This window comes from Arvicola amphibius, chromosome 13 (genome assembly GCF_903992535.2).
Source record: "Arvicola amphibius chromosome 13, mArvAmp1.2, whole genome shotgun sequence".
Taxonomy (NCBI): Eukaryota; Metazoa; Chordata; class Mammalia; order Rodentia; family Cricetidae; genus Arvicola; species Arvicola amphibius.
The window spans coordinates 69228187-69245135 of record NC_052059.1 but is presented as its reverse complement, the minus strand read 5'-3'; the positions used below and the strand labels follow the sequence as shown (position 1 = coordinate 69245135).

Here is a 16949-nt window from a genome sequence, read left to right as displayed (position 1 = left end):
TTTTACAAATATGTTTAAATATATAATAAATATATAATTTATTACTTTATGATTTTGGAATTCCATACATGCATATAATGCACTCTGTTCACACTCAGTGCCCCACCTTTTTTATCCTCTTTCTCCCTAACAACCTCCTTTTTATCGACAGTCCTCCACCACTGTCAAGTGTTTCTGCTGTGTGGTTCTCTGGGTTTAACCAGGGCCACCACTGTGGGGACGAATGGAAAGTTATTGACTGAAACACGAGCTCCATCACTGAAGATGATGACTTCCTCTCTCTGACACTGAGTTGATGGTATGCCAATGATTCTTTCCTGTTTGGGAAAAAATATCTTAGGCCCTCAGCTATTTCAAGGATATTCAACTGTTTCTCATGCCTTTACAGATCACAGACAGATGAAAACCCTCAGCAGATCCAATAACTCCAGCACCATCTCTGGCTTCATCCTCCTGGGTTTCCCCTGCCCCAGAGAAGGGCAGATCCTCCTCTTTGTGCTATTCTTCATTGTCTACCTCCTCACACTCATGGGCAATGCTTCCATCATCTGTGCTGTGCGCTGGGATCAGAAACTCCACACCCCCATGTACCTCCTGCTGGCCAACTTCTCCTTCCTGGAGATCTGGTATGTCACCTCCACAGTCCCCAACATGCTGGCCAACTTCCTCTCTGACACCAAGGTCATCTCCTTCTCTGGGTGCTTCCTGCAGTTCTATTTCTTCTTCTCCTTGGGTTCTACAGAATGCTTTTTCCTGGCAGTTATGGCCTTTGATCGCTACCTTGCCATCTGCAGGCCTCTACACTATCCTGCTCTTATGACTGGGTGCCTCTGTAACATCCTTGTGATCAGTTGCTGGGTGCTTGGTTTCCTCTGGTTCCCCGTTCCCATCATCATCATCTCCCAGATGTCCTTCTGTGGGTCCAGGATTATAAACCATTTCCTATGTGACCCAGGCCCTCTTTTAGCCCTTACCTGTTCCAGAGCCCCACTGATGGAATTTTTCTGGACAATAATAACTTCTCTGCTCCTCTTTATTCCTTTTCTCTACATCATGGGATCTTACATGTTGGTCCTACGAGCTGTGTTTAGAGTTCCTTCAAGAGATGGACGAAGAAAGGCCTTGTCCACTTGTGGACCACATGTGACTGTGGTTTCTCTTTTCTATGGTTCAGTGATGATCATGTATCTGAGCCCAACATCTGAGCATGAAGCAGGAATGCAGAAACTTGTGACTCTGCTTTATTCTGTGGCTACTCCACTCATTAATCCTATGATTTATAGCCTTAGAAATAAAGATATGAAACATGCAATGAAAAAAATTTTGAAAACATAAAAATTAGAATCTTAGTCAATCAAAACACATTTGAGTGTGTAGATAGATACTGTAGAATATTATTCAACCACATGAATGATTAAATTGTGTAATAACAGCAACATGGATAAAATGGGAGAACACTGTGCTAAGTAAAATGAGTCAGAAATGGGAAGTCAAATACTGCATGTTCTCATTTAAGTGTAGAAAGTTTGGAATAATACATAGCACTAAGAAGTGTGAGGAAATGTGACATGGTCAATGTTTACAAGGGGTGCAGTTGCGTAGTTGCTCAACAGCTTTGTTTAATAGTAGAATAAGATAAGTATGTCTGACAGGTGTTAATTCTGTTTCATGCAAAAAGGCTGAGATTTTGAATGTTCCCAACATAAAAGATACAATAAACATTTGAAATGAGACTGATGAAAATTACTTTGAAGTGATATGCATTGTATTCATATACTGAATGCTATCCTGTACCTCACAAATATGAACAATTATTTGAGCAATTAAAATAAAAATGTGGGTGCAAGCATATTAGAACATGCTCTAATCCCCAGAATTTGGGGAGTTGGGACAGACGGATAAGAATTTCAAGGGATTTTGGCTACATAGCAAGATCATGTTTTATAAAACAAAATAGAAGAACATGATGGTGCAAACTGTGATATTTGCATTTCCTATTGCCATAGCAAACACCGTAACCAAAAGTAATTTAGGAAGTAAGAGGATTAATTTGTGAACAGATTATAGTCCATCAATCAGGAGAGCCAAGACAAGATCTTAAGGGAGGAAACTGGAGTCAGAAACTTAATCAGAGACCATGAAAGAGTATGATTACTGTCTTTCTTTCCATGACGTGCTCAGCTTGCTTTCTTCTGAAACCCAAGACCACCTGCGCAGGGGAAGCACCACCCACAATGGGAATGGCCCTCCAATATCAATCATTAATCACAAAACATGTGACACAGACATGCCCATGGGCTAGCTCAAAGGAAGTTAATCCTCGGTGACTCTAATTTATATCAAGTTGACAAAAACTAGACACATGATCCCCTGTCAACTTGCCACGCAGTAACTATTAAAAACATTTACTTTGTTTATCCTTAAACCCTCATGTTAATATAATGATATAAAATATATTCTAAAATTTTAAAATCCCCATATTATTTTAAATTTTTCAATGGAGGGGAGGGGAGGGAAGGGGGAGGAGGAGGGGAAGGAAAGGGGAAGGAGGGGAGGGAAGGGGGAAGGAGGGGAGGGAAGGGGGAGGAGGAGGGGAGGGAAGGGGGAGGAGGAGGGGAGGAGATGGAAATTTTTAAATATAAAAAAATAAAAAAAATAAGAAAAAAAGTTCAGTGCCTTTTTAAATTATCCAGACTGGAGCCTTGGCTCTACTTACACATGGAGGAGGTAAGTGCCTGGGCTCCTGGTTGAATGGCCCTGCTCTATGGGCCCTGTCCCCTGATTGTACATCCTGAGTCCCATGCCCGCACACTGAAGCTCCAGAGATCTGGCAGCAGCCTCCCCACACTGCCAAGCGTCCCTACCACATCAGTGACCACCAGTGCCCTGGCTTCACCTGTACCTAAAGGTGAGTGCCTGGGCTCCTGCCTGGACAGCCCTGCTTTCTAGTCTCTAGGCCCTGAGGGCACATAGCATGCCCCACACACACACACTGAAGCCCCAGAGGCCTAGCAAAGCCTCCCCACAACCCCTGCCTCATCAGCGGCCACCCAAGTCTTGGCCTTCATCTGGTGGAACAATCTCCTGACCCATCTGCACCTGAAGGAAAAGTGACCACCTAAGCCACAGGTATCACTGGTATGGAGGAAGAGGGACCTCGTGAAGAACAGGCCCCACCTGAACCCTTTGGAGGAAGAGATAGGCAGACAACATAATGAGCAATACGGTACCACCAGAAACTAGTGGTTCTACATCAGTAAGATCTGAACATCCCAATGCAGATGAAGCAGGATAAAGTGACCTTAAAAATAGTTTTATGAAGATGATAGAGGCCCTGAAATAGGAAATGAAAAATTCCCATAAAAAAAGTAGAGGAATAGACAGCAAAAATTGGAAGAAATCAACAAATCCCTTAAAGAAAGCAAAGAAATTTAAGAAAAAAAACAAATAGGTGAAGGAAAAGGTTCAAGACTTGAAAACTGAAATAAAGGCAATAAAGGAAACACAAACCAATGGAATTCTGAAAATGTAAAATTTAAGTAAATGATCAGGAATTGCAGATGCAAGCATAACCAACAGAATACAAGAGATGAAAGGGAGAATTTCACAGGTTGAAGATACGATAGAGGAAGTAAATTCATTGATCAAAGAAAATGTTAAATCCAACCAATTCTTAACACAAAATATCCAAGAAATCTGGAACACCATGAAAAAACAAAACCTAAGAATGATAGGGATAGAAGAGAAGAACTCCAACTCAAAGGCATAGAAAATATATTCAACAAAATCATAGAAGAAAACTTTCTCAACCTAAAGAAGGACATGCCCATGAAAGCACAAAAAACTTGGAGAACACCAAATAGACTGGACCAAAAAAAGTCTCCTCACCACATAATAATCAAAACACTATACATACAGATTCATCATCATTTATGCCCCAGAAATGCTTAAGTATGCATGAGCAGCCTTTTTATGAAGGATCTCCAGTTGTTCCTGTCCTGGCCAGTCCTAGATGTTTGTGTTATACTCAAAGTTCCACGGTCTTTCTTTATGCCGTTGATTCAATGTTTTTTGGGCCTTTTTCCTCTTTGCTTTATCCCATGTACTTCTCCAAGCAGTGCTATCTTCAAGTATCTGCCATCATTCATTCTCATAACATGGCTGAAATATCTCAAGTGTCTTTAATGTATCCTGTAATTTACTTCCTTCTGTAAATGGAGACGTTTCTTAAATGTCATTGTTGCACAGCTTGTCTCTTTGTGTGACACCTAGAATCCTCCAGAGACATGCCATCTCACACATTCATCCACTCTTCTGAGAAGCATTTTGTTGTCTAGGAAGCAACTCAAGACAAATAGCTGACATACTTGTAATTTTGTTGTTGTTATGATGTCTCTTGCTGAACAAACTTTTCCTGGTGCCTGATCATTATCCCTATCCACCTCTTGAAGTCTGAAATAGATTCCTCCTTGAAACTGAGGTTTCTTCCCAGATAGACAAAGTTGACTGTTTGCTTGAGGTTCTGATTCTTCATTAAAAAGTTAAAATCCTTGTGTGCCCTTACAATGTGTTGTATCTCAGTTTTCATGATAATTACTCACATACAAAGATCTTCATTGACTTCTACCAGTTATAGCCTGCAGCTTGTTTGGACTTTCAGCAAGTAGTGCTGGATCATCAACAAAACACAAGTTATTGACTTGTACACCTACCTCTTCATCTTCCAGGGCTGTTGCTATTATTAATTCCAGAGCTATATTAATGAGTGGTGGTGAGAAGATGCATCCCTGTAATACACCTATGATTATCTTAACTGATCACTTAGTTATTCACAGACCTTTTTAGTTTTTATTTTTTATTGCACTATACATTTTTCTCCACTCCCCTCCCTTCTTTTCATTGCCTCTTCTATACTCTCCCATGACCCTAATGCTCCCAGTTTACTCAGGAGATTTTATCTTCTTCTCCATCCTATTGAGATGCATGTATGTTTCTCTTTAGTTTCACTTTGTTGTCTAGATTCTCTGGAGTTGTAGATTGTAGGCTAGTTTCCTTTACTTTATGTGTAGAAGTCACTTATGAGTGAGTACATATTATATTTGTCTTTCTGGGTCTAGATTACCTCACTCAGTATGGTTTTGTCTAGATCCATCTATTTGCCTGCAAATGTCAAGATGTCATTATTTTTTTCTCATTTTTTATTAAAAATTTCCATCTCCTCCTCTCCTCCACCCCCTTCCCTCCCTTTCACCCCACCCATACCCCAACTCCGTCCCTCTCCAGGAAAAAGAGCCATCAGGGTTCCCTACACTATGTTAAGTCCAAGGTCCTCCCAGCTCCCCCCAGATCCAGTAAGATGAGCAACCAAAATGACAAGGCTCTCACAAAGCCCATCCTTGTCATAGAGACCAAGCCCATCACCATTGTCCTTGGCTACTCATTCAGCCTCCACTGTCAGCCACTTTCAGAGAGTCTGGTTTGGTCGCATGTTCCATCAGTCCCATTCCAACTGGACTTGGTGATCTCCCGTTAGTTCTGCCCCACCGTCTCAGTGGGTGAACGCACCCCTCATGGTCCTGACTTCCTTTCTCATGTTCTCCATCCTTTTGTTCCTCATCAGGACCTTGGGAGATCACTCCTGTGCTCCAATGTGGGGCTCACTCATTTTCTTCATCTATCGCCAGATGAAGGTTCTATGGTGATATGCAAGATAATCATCAGTGTGGCTATAGTAAAGGGCCAGTTCAGGCACTCTCTCCTCAGCTGCCCAAGGAACTAGCTGGAGGCATCTCCCTGCACACCTGGGAACCCCTATAGAGTCAAGTCTCTTGACAACACTAAGATGGCTCCCTTAAGATATATGCTTCCCTGCTCCCATATCCACCCTTCCTATATCCCAAGGATCCCATTCGCCCAAGCACTCCCCATCCTCTGCTTCACACTTTTCTCTCCCCATCTCCCCTTACCCCCATTCCATCCCACCCCCAAGTTCCCAATTTATGTCTGGCAATCTTATCTACTTCCAATACCCAGGAGGTTAACTGTATGTTTTTCCTTGGGTTCATCTTCTTATTATCTTCTCCAGGATCACGAATTATAGGTTCGATGTCCTTTAATTATGGCTAGAAACTGATTATGAGTGAGTACATCCCATGTTCATCTTTTTGGGTCTGGGTTACCTCACTTAGAAGAGTGTTTCCGATTTCCATCCATTTGCATGCAAAATTCAAGATGCCATTGTATTTTATCACTGAGTAGTATTCTAATATGTATATATTCCACAGTTTCTTCATCCATTCTTCCACTGAAGGGCATCTAGGTGATTTCCAGGTTCTGGCTATTACAAATAATGCTGCTATGAACATAGTTGAACAAATACTTTTGTAGTATGATTGGGCATCTCTTGGGTAGATTCCCAAGAGGGGAATTGCTGGGTCCTGGGGTAGGTTGATCCCAAATTTCCTGAGAAACCTCCACACTGCTTTCCAAAGTGGTTGCACAAGTGTGCATTCCCACCAGCAATGGATGAGTGTACCCCTTACCCCACAACCTCTCCAGCATAGACTATCATTAGTGTTTTTGATTTTAGCCAATCTGACAGTTGTTTTGATTTGCATTTCCCTGATAGCTAAGGAGGTTGAGCATGACTTTAAGTGTCTTTTGGCCATTTGAACTTCTTCTGTTGAGAATTCTCTGTTCAGTTCAGTGCCCCATTTTTTAATTGGGTTAATTACCATTTTAAAGTCTAGTCTCTTGAGTTCCTTATATATTTTAGAAATCAGACCTTTGTCAGTTGCAGGGTTGGTGAAGATCTTTTCCCACTCAGTAGGCTGCCTTTGTGTCTTAGTGACAGTGTCATTTGCATTACAGAAGCTGCTCAGCTTCAGGAGGTCCCATTTATTCAATGTTGCCTTTAATGTCTGTGCTGCTGGGGTTACATGTAGGAAACGGTCTCCTGTAGCCATATGTAGTAGAGTACTTCCCACTTACACTTCTATCAGGCTCAGTGTGTTCAGATTAATATTGAGGTCTTTAATCCATTTGGTCTTGAGTTTTGTGCATGGTGATAGATATGGATCTACTTTCATTCTTCTACAGGTTGACATCCAGTTATGCCAGCACCATTTGTTGAAGATGCCCTCTTTCTTCCATTGTGTACTTTTGGCTCCTTTATCAAAAATCAGGTTTCATGGGTTTGTGGGTTAAGATTCAGGTCTTCTATTCGATTCCATTGATCGACTTCTCTGTTTCTATGCCAATACCAAGCTGTTTTCAATACTTTAGCTCTGTAATAGAGTTTGAAGTCAGGGATGGTAATGCCTCCAGAAGTACCTTTATTGTATAAGATTGTTTTGGCTATCCTGGGTGTCTTTTTTCCATATAAAGTTGATTATTGTCCTCTCAAGATCTGTGAAGAATTTTGTAGGGACCTTGATGGGGATTGCATTAAATCTATAGATTGCTTTTGGTAGAATTGCCATTTTTACTATGTTGATCATCCCAATCCAAGAGCAAGGGAGATCCTTCCATTTTCTGGTATCCTCTACAATTTCTTTCTTCAAAGACTTAAAGTTCTTGTCAAATAAATCCTTCCCTTTCTTGGTTAGAGTTACCCCAAGATATTTTGTGATATTTCGGCTATTGTGAAAGGTGATATTTCTCTGATTTCCCTCTCTGCTTCCTTATCCTTTGTGTATAGGAGGGCAACTGATTTTTTGGAGTTGATCTTTTATCCTGCCATGTTACTGAAGGAGTTTATCAGCTGTAGGAATTCTTTGGCGGAGTTTTGAGGTGGCTTATATACACTATCGTATCATCTGCAAATAACGAAAGTTTAACTTCTTCCTTTCCAATTCGAATCCCCTTGATCCCTTTTATTGTCTTATTGCTATTGCTAGAATGTCACGCACTATATTGAAGAGATAAGGAGAGAGTAGACAGCCTTGTCATGTTCCTGAATTTAGTGGGATGGCCTTGAGTTTCTCTACAATTAATTTGATGGTAGCTGTCGGCTTGCTGTAAATAGCCTTTATTATATATAGGAATGACCCTAGTATCCCTAATCTCTCCAATACTTTTATCATAAAGCGGTGTTGAATTTTGTCAAATGCGTTTTAGCATTTAGTGAGATGATCATATGTTTTTTTCCTTCAGTTTATTTATATAATGGATTACATTGATAGATTTTCGTATGTTGAACTAGCCCTGCATCTCTGGAATGAAGCCTACCTGATCGTAGTGGATATTTTTTCTAATGTGTTCTTGGATTCTGTTTGCCAGTATTTTCTTGAGAATTTTTTGCATCGATGTTCATGAGTGAGATTGGCCTGTAATTCTCTTTCTTGGTTGAGTCTTTGTGTGGTTTAGGTATCAGGGTAATTGTAGCTTCATAATAGGAATTTGGCAATGACTGTTCTGTTTCTATATTATGAATACATTAAGGAGTATAGGTATTAGGTCTTCTTGGAAGTTCTGGTAGAATTCTGCATTGAAACCATCTGGTCCTGGGTTCTTTTTCATAGGGAGATTTTTGATAACAGGTTCCAATTCTTCGCGACTAACAGGACTATTTAGATTGTGCACATGGTCCTGGCTTAACTTTGGTATATGGTACTTATCTAAAACATGTCCATTTCTTTTACATTTCCCAATTTTGTGGCATACAGGCTTTTGTAGTAAGATCTGATGATTCTATGAATTTCCTCTGTGTCTGTAGTTATGTCCCCCTGTTCATTTCTGATCTTATTAATTTGCGTGTTCTCCCTCTGCCATTTGATTAGTTTGGCTAAGGGTTTGTCAATCTTGTTGATATTCTCCAAGAACCAGCTTTTGGTTTCATTGATTATTTGGATTGTTTTTTGTGTTTCTATTTTGTTGATTTTTGCCCTGAGTTTGATTATTTCCAGTCTTCTACTCCTCCTAGGTGAGTCTGCTTCTTTTTTTTCTACATCTTTCAGGTGTGCTGTTAAGTCTCCAATGAGTGCTTTCTCCACTTTCTTTAAGTGGGCACTTAGTGCTATGAACTTTCCTCTTAGCACTGCCCTCATTGTGTCCCATAGGTTTGAGTATGTTGTGTCTTTTTTTCATTAAATTCAAGAAAGACGCCCCTGCCTCATCCTACCGTCTTTGGGGCCACAAAATTCCACAGCTCAGCCTGTTTGGGCGCCGGGGACCTGCAATTGAGTGCACCCAGACCGGTGGGAGGTCCCCTCCTTCCTTCATTAGTCTGCCTGCAGCAAGGTAGGCCCTTTGTCAGTGAGCTGCTTGGCCTGCAAGGAGACCTGACAGTCGGCCAGAGGATCCATCATTCATTGGGGGGTTATTCTCCCCGGATACTGCCTCTCTCTTCCTGTCCCTTCCCAGCTTGCACCCAGAACACCCCCCCCCCCCCCCTCATCCTACCGTCTTTGGGGCCACAAAATTCCACAGCTCAGCCTGTTTGGGCACCGGGGACCTGGAATTGAGTGCACCCAGGCCGGTGAGATGTCCCCTCCTTCCTTCATTAGCCTGTCTGCAGCAAGGTAGGCCCTTTGTCAGTGAGCTGCTTGGCCTGCAAGGAGACCTGACAGTTGGCCAGAGGATACATCATTCATTGGGGTGAGTGAGGAGTGAATGCCTGAACCGTGGCAGCGGCCGGGAGAGGGACCACCGACATTCCCCAACTCCCCCCCACACCCGCACACTTCCTGCTCTTCCTGCAGGGGCTATTCTTCCTGGATACTTCCTCTCTCTTCCTGTCCCTTCCAAGCTTGCACCCAGAACCCCCCCCCCACCTCATCCTACCGTCTTTGGGGCCACAAAATTCCACAGCTCAGCCAGTTTGGGCGCCGGGGACCTGGAACTGAGTGCACCCAGGCCGGTGGGAGGTCCCCTCCTTCATTAGTCTGCCTGAAGCAAGGTAGGCCCTTTGTCAGTGAGCTGCTTGGCCTGCAAGGAGACCTGACAGTCTGCCAGAGGATCCATCATTCATTGGGGTGAGTGAATTGAATTCATTGGGGTGAATTGAACTTCTAAAAGAAGTCCCAAAGGGGACTATTCAGAGGAAGAAATGGGCAGGCGCCAATGCAAAAATTCCTCCAACAATATGAAAAACAACATGAAAGCACCAGAACCCAGCGAACTTATAACAGGAGGACTTGAACACACTAATCAAGAAGTAGAAAAAATTGACTTTATGAAAGTAATAGAGTCCCTTAAACAGGAGGTGAAAAACTCCCTTAAGGAAATGGACGAGAAGAATAACAAAAAGTTTGAAGAATTAAGTAAATCCGTAAATTATATCCTAGGAAACCAAGAAAAAACTATCAAACAGATAATGGAGACAGTGTAAGACTTGAAAACTGAAATGGAGGCAAGGAATAAAACACAACCTGAGGGCCAGCTGGATATGGAAAATCTATGTAAACGAACAGAGACTACAGAAACAAGCATAACCAACAGAATACAAGAGATAGAAGAATCTCAGATTCTGAAGATACCATAGAGAAAATAAACGCACTGATCAAAGAAAACAGCAAATCCAACAAATTCTCATCACAAAACATTCAGGAAATCTGGAACACAATAAAAAGACCAAACCTAAGAATAATAGGCATAGAAGAAGGAGAAGAATTACAGCTCATTGGTCCAGAAAATATATTTAATAAAATTAGAGAATAAAAGTTCCCAAACCTAAAGAAAGATGTTCCTATTAAGGTTCAAGAAGCTAACAACACCAAATAGACTGGATCAAAAAAATTATCCCCTGGCCATATTATAATCAAAACAAAACATACAGAATAAAGAAAGAATATTAAGAGCTGCAAAGAAAAAAGGTCAAGTAACTTATAAAGGTAAACCTATCAGACTAATACCTGACCTCTCTATGGAAATCATGAAAGCCAGAAGGTCCTGGATAGATGTTTTGCAGAAATTAAGAGACCATGGATGCAAGACCAGATTACTATACCCAGCCAAGCTTTCGTTCACTATTAATGGAGAAAACAAAATATTCCAAGATAAAAACAAATTTGAACAATACGTAGCCACAAATCCAGCCTTACAGAAAGTAATAGAAGGAAAATCACAAACAAAGGAGTCCAGCATTGCCCAAAATAACTCAGACATCTAGCTACCCTTCACCAGCACATCTCAAAGAAAGGAAACACACAATCTCTACTACCAAATAAAAACTGACAACCGGAGTTAACAACCACTGGTCATTAATATCACTTAATATCAATGGACTCAATTCACCTATAAAAAGTCACAGGCTAAGAGATTGGATACGAAAACAGGATCCAACATTCTGCTGTTTAAAAGAAACACACCTCAACCACAAAGACAGACATCTACTCAGAGTAAAGGGTTGGGATAAGGTTTATCAAGCAAATGGACCTAAGAAACAAGCCAATGTGGCCATACTAATTTCTAACAAAGTTGACTTCAAACTAAATTCAATCAGAAGAGATGGAAAGGGACACTTTATGCTCATTACAAGAAAAATCTATCAGAATGAAGCCTCAATCCTGAATATCTATGCCCCTAATACAAAGCACCCACTTATATAAAAGAAAAATTACTAGAACTCAAGGCAGCCATCAAACCAAACACACTGATAGTGGGACACTTTAACACTCCTCTCTCACAAAAGGACAGGTCAATTCGACAGAAACCTAACAGAGAATTAAAAGACTTAATAGAGGTAATGAACCAAATGGACTTAACAGACATCTATAGAACATTCCACCCAAACAGGAAAGAATATACCTTCTTCTCTGCGGCTCATGGAACATTTTTGAAAATTGACCACATACTCAGTAACAAAGCAAACTTCCACAGTTACAAAAACATATTAGTAATCACCTACATCTTATCAGATCACCATAGATTAAAATTAGAATTCAACAACAATGCTACCCCCAGAAAGCCTACAAACACATGGAAACTGAACAGTCAACTACTGAACCACAACTGGGTCAAAGAAGAAATAAAGAAAGAAATTAAAGTCTTTCTTGAATTTAATGAAAATAAAGACACAACATACTCAAACTTATGGGACACTATGAAAGCAGTGCTAAGAGGAAAATTCATAGCACTAAGTGCCCACTTAAAAAAAAACATTGGATACTTAACAGCACACCTGAAAGCTTTAGAAAAGAAAGAAGCAGACTCACCTAGGAGGAGTAGAAGACTGGAAATTATCAAACTGAGGGCAGAAATCAACAAAATAGAAACACAGGAAACAATTCAAAGAATCAATGAAACAAAAAGCTGGTTCTTGGAGAAAATCAACAAGATTGACAAACCCCTAGCCAAACTAATCAAACAGCAGAGAGAGAACACACAAATTAATAAGATCAGAAATGAAAAAGGGGACATAACCACAGACACATAGGAAATTCAGAGAATCATTAGATCTTACTACAAAAGCCTGTATGCCACAAAATTGGAAAATGTAAAAGAAATGGACACTTTTTTAGGTAAGAACCATATACCAAAGTTAAACCAGAACCAAGTAAATGCTCTAAATAGTCCTGTTAGTCGCGAAGAATTGGAAACTATTATCAAAAACCTCCCTATGAAAAAGAGCCCAGGACCTGATGGGTTCAATGCAGAATTCCACCACAACTTCCAAGAAGACCTAATACCTATACTCCTTAAGGTATTTCATAATATATAAACAGAACAGTCATTGCCAAATTCCTATTATGAAGCTACAATTACCCTGATACCTAAACCACACAAAGACTCAACCAAGAAAGAGAATTACAGGCCAATCTCACTCATGAACATCGATGCAAAAATTTCTCAAGAAAATACTGGCAAACAGAATCCAAGAACACATTAGAAAAATTATCCACTATGATCAAGTAGGCTTCATCCCAGAGATGTAGGGCTGGTTCAACATACGAAAATCTATCAATGTAATCCATCATATAAATAAACTGAAGGAAAAAAACCATATGATCATCTCATTAGATGCTGAAAAAGTATTTGACAAAACTCAGCACCCCTTTATGATAAAGGTCTTGGAGAGATTAGGGATACAGGGGTCATTCCTAAATATAATAAAGGCTATTTACAGCAAGCCGACAGCTACCATCAAATTAAATGGAGAGAAACAAAAGGCCATCCCACTAAATTCAGGAACACGACAAGGATGTCTACTCTCTCCTTATCTCTTCAATATAGTGCTTGGAGTTCTAGCAATAGCAATAACACAAAACAGGGGGATCAAAGGGATTCGAATTGGAAAGGAAGAAGTTAAACTTTCATTATTTGCAGATGATATGATAGTGTACATAAGCGACCTGAAAAACTCTACCAAAGAACTCCTACGGCTGATAAACTCCTTTAGTATCGTGGCAGGATACAAGATCAACTCCAAAAAATCAGTCGCCCTCCTATATACAAAGGATAAGGAAGCAGAGAAAGAAATCAGAGAAGCGTCACCTTCACCTCGCATTGGATGGAGAAAATGACAGAGCCCCACATAGGAGCATCAGACTGAGCTCTCAAGGTCCTGATGAGGAGCAAAAGGAGGGAGATCATGAGCAAGGAAGCCAGGACCGTGAGGAGTGCTTTTACCCATTGAGACGGCGGAACAGATCTAATGGGAGACCACCAAGTCCAGTCGGAATGGGACTGATGGAACAGGGGACCAAACCGGACTCTCTGAATGTGGCTGATGGTGGAGGAGGACTGGGAAACCAAGGACAATGGCAATGAACATGAACCCTACAGCATGGACGGGCTCACTGTGAGCCTTGTCAGTTTGGTTGCTCACCTTCCTGGACTTAGGGGGAGCTGGGAGGACCTTGGACTTAACATAGTGAAGGGAACCCTGATGGCTCTTTGTCTTTGGAAAGGGGTGGAGTGGGGGTATGGGTGGAAGGGAGGGGAGGGAAGGGGGAGGAGATGGAAATCTTGAATAAAAAAATGAGAAAAAAAAATGAGAGAAAAAAAATTCAAGAAAGACTTTAATTTCTTTATTTCTTCTTTGACCCAGCTGTGGTTCAGTAGATGACTGTTCAGTTTCCATGAGTTTCTAGGCTTTCTGGGGGTAGCATTGTTACTGAATTCTAATTTTAATTCATAGTGATCTGAAAAGGCACAAGTGGTTACTAATATTTTTTTGTAACTGTGGAAGTTTGCTTTGTTACTGAGTATGTGGTCAATTTTCAAAAAGGTTCCGTGAGCCACTGAGAATAAGTTATATTCTTTCCTATTTGGGTGGAATGTTCTATAGATATCTGTTAAGGCCATTTGGTTCATTACCTCCATTAAGTCTCTTAATTCTCTGTGAGGTTTCTGTCTGATTGACCTGTCCATTGGTGAGAGAGGAGTGTTGAAGTCTCCTACTATTAATGTGTGTGGTTTGATGGCTGCATTAATTTCTAGTAATGTTTCTTTTATATAAATGGGAGCTTTTATATTAGGGGCATAGATATTCAGGATTGAGACTTCATTCTGAAGGATTTTTCCTGTTATGAGTATAAAGTATCCCTTTCCATCTCTTCTGATTGATTTTAGTTTGAAGTCAACTTTGTTAGAAATTAGTATGGCCACACCTGCTTGTTTCTTAGGACCGTTTGCTTGATAAACCTCTTCCCAACCCTTTACTCTGAGTAGATGTCTGTCTTTGTGGTTGAGGGGTGTTTCATGTAAACAGCAGAATGTTGGACCCTGTTTCGTATTTAATCTCTTAGCCTGTGCCTTTTTATTGGTGAATTGAGTCCATTGATATTCAGTGATATTAATGATCAGTGGTTGTTAACTCTGGACATTTTTTGTAGTAGTGTGTGTTTCCCTTCTTCTAGTTGTTCTGGTGAAGGGTCGCTAGATGTCTGAGTTATTGTGGGCATTGTTGGACTCCTTGGTTTGTGATTTTCCTTCTATTGCTTTCTGCAAGGCTGGATTTGTGGCTACATATTGTTTAAATCTGTATTTGTCCTGGAATATCTTGTTTTCTCCATCAATGGTGAATGCAAGCTTTGCTGGGTATAGTAGTCTAGGCTTGCATCCATGTTGCCTTAGTTTCTGTAGCACATCTATCTAAGACCTCTGGCTTTCATATTTTCCAGTGAGAAGTCAGGTGTAATTCTGATAGGTTTCTCTTTATATATTACTTGACCTTTTTCCTTTGCTGCTCTTAATATCTGTTTTTTATTCTGTATGTTTTGTGTTTTGATTATTATATGGCATGGGGATGCTTTCTTTTGATCCAGTCTATTTGGTGTTCTCTAGGCTTCTTGTGTCTTCATAGGAATATCCTTCTTTAGGTTGGGGAAATTTTCTTTTATAATTTTGTTGAATATATTTTCTGGGCCTTTGAGTTGTAAATCTTTTCCTTCTTCTACCCCAATTATTCTTAGGTTTGGTCTTTTCATGGTGTCCCAGATTTCCTGGATGTTTTGTTTTAAGAATTTGTTGGATTTTTTTTGTTCTTTAATCTGTGAGCTTATTTCCTATATAGTATCTTCAGAGTCCGAGATTCTTTCTTCCATCTCTTGTATTCTGTTGGTAATACTTGTCTCTGTAGTTTCTGTTCATTTCTCAGAATTTCCATTTCCAATCTTCCCTCAGATTGTGTTTTCTTCATTACCTCCATTTCATTTTCAGGTCTTGTACTGTTTCACTTATCTGTTTGATTGATTTTTCTTCTTTTTCTTGGGTATCTTTGTGAGATTTATTTATTTCATCTACCTTTTTGTTTGTCACCTCCATTTCTTTATTGCAGTTTTTACCTCCTGTTTAAGGTCCTCTATTATTTTCATAAAGTACTGTTTAAAGTCGGTTTTCTATATCTTCTGGAGTAGGGTGTTCAATTCTTGTTGTTTCGGGATGCCTGGATTCTGGTGATGTCATGTTTCCTTTCAGGTTGTTGGAGGAGTTCTTACATTGGCGCCTGCCCATCTGTTTCTTCAAATGGAGCTAGGAGAGACTTGGTGACTTGGTCTAATCTTTGCTCTGACTGAATCTGGGTGGATCTCCTCAGTGCTGGAGCAGGAGCTATTCCTTGCAGCACAATCTGAAGGAGCCTGCACTCCCTTGCCAAGATCCTCAGACCTGCCTGGAGGGCAGCCTCTCACCCCTCTAGGTAGGTGGCCTTGGTACAGGGTCAGGATACTTGAATATGCTAGGGAAGGCTGTCCAGATGGGACTTCACAGCACTGAATCAGGGATTCCTGGTAGCCGAGGGACGCCTCCCAGGTGTGTCTTCTGATATTAAGATCCAGTGTCTTTGCTCCCAGATGTGTCTTCGGGTCCTAATATCCGGTGTATTGCTGGCCAGGTAGTTCAGAGAGGGCCTACCTTGCTGCAGGCAGGCTATTGAAACAAAGAAACTCCCACCCGCCAGTTGCACTCCCTATGCAGTCCCAGTGCTCTGATTGGGCTGAGCTGGAGATGTTATGGACCCGAAGAGGGGAGGAAGAAGGAATGGTTTTTCTGGGTGCAGGCTGGGTGGGGCAGGAAGAGAGAGGCAGTAGCCAGGGAGACTAGCCCCAGCCAGAAGACTAGGAAGTGTAGGGGGTCAGGGAGTGGCTGTGCTCCGTCTCCCAGGCTACTGCCAAGGGGTCAGAAAGTCACTCACCTCCCAGATGTGTCTTCTGGTCCTAATATCCGGTGTCTTTGCTGGCCAGGTAGTTCGGAGAGGGCCTACCTTGCGGCAGGCAGGCTATTGAAACAAAGAAACTCTCGCCTGCTGGTTGCACTCCCTACGCAGTCCCAGCACCCTGATAGGGCTGAGCTGGAGATGTTATGGATCTGAAGAGGGGAGGAAGAAGGAATGGTTTTTATGGGTGCAGGCTGGGTGGGGCAGGAAGAGAGAGGCAATAGCCACGGAGACTAGCCCCAGCCAGAAGACTAGGAAGTGTAGGAAGTCAGGGAGTGGCTGTGTCTACTTTGAGTTTCTGTTGGGAGGAGGGTGCCACTTGTTCATCCCAGTCACCCAGAACCAAAATAAT

At 41.2% G+C, this 16949-nt stretch overlaps 1 protein-coding gene across 1 annotated transcript; it reads left to right on the top strand.

The window, feature by feature from the left end:
* Positions 1 to 384: 384 nt before the first annotated feature.
* Positions 385 to 1335, top strand: LOC119800261 (olfactory receptor 11G2-like). Its single transcript, XM_038310397.1, has one exon. It carries the CDS (start codon positions 400 to 402, stop codon positions 1333 to 1335), a length of 936 nt encoding a protein of 311 aa, XP_038166325.1. The 5' UTR covers positions 385 to 399.
* The last annotated feature ends 15614 nt before the right edge of the window (positions 1336 to 16949 follow it).

What these genes read in the sequence shown, in the direction of transcription:
- LOC119800261 (XM_038310397.1), top strand. Translation starts at nt 400, where the DNA reads ATGAAAACCCTCAGCAGATCCAATAACTCCAGCACCATCTCTGGCTTC.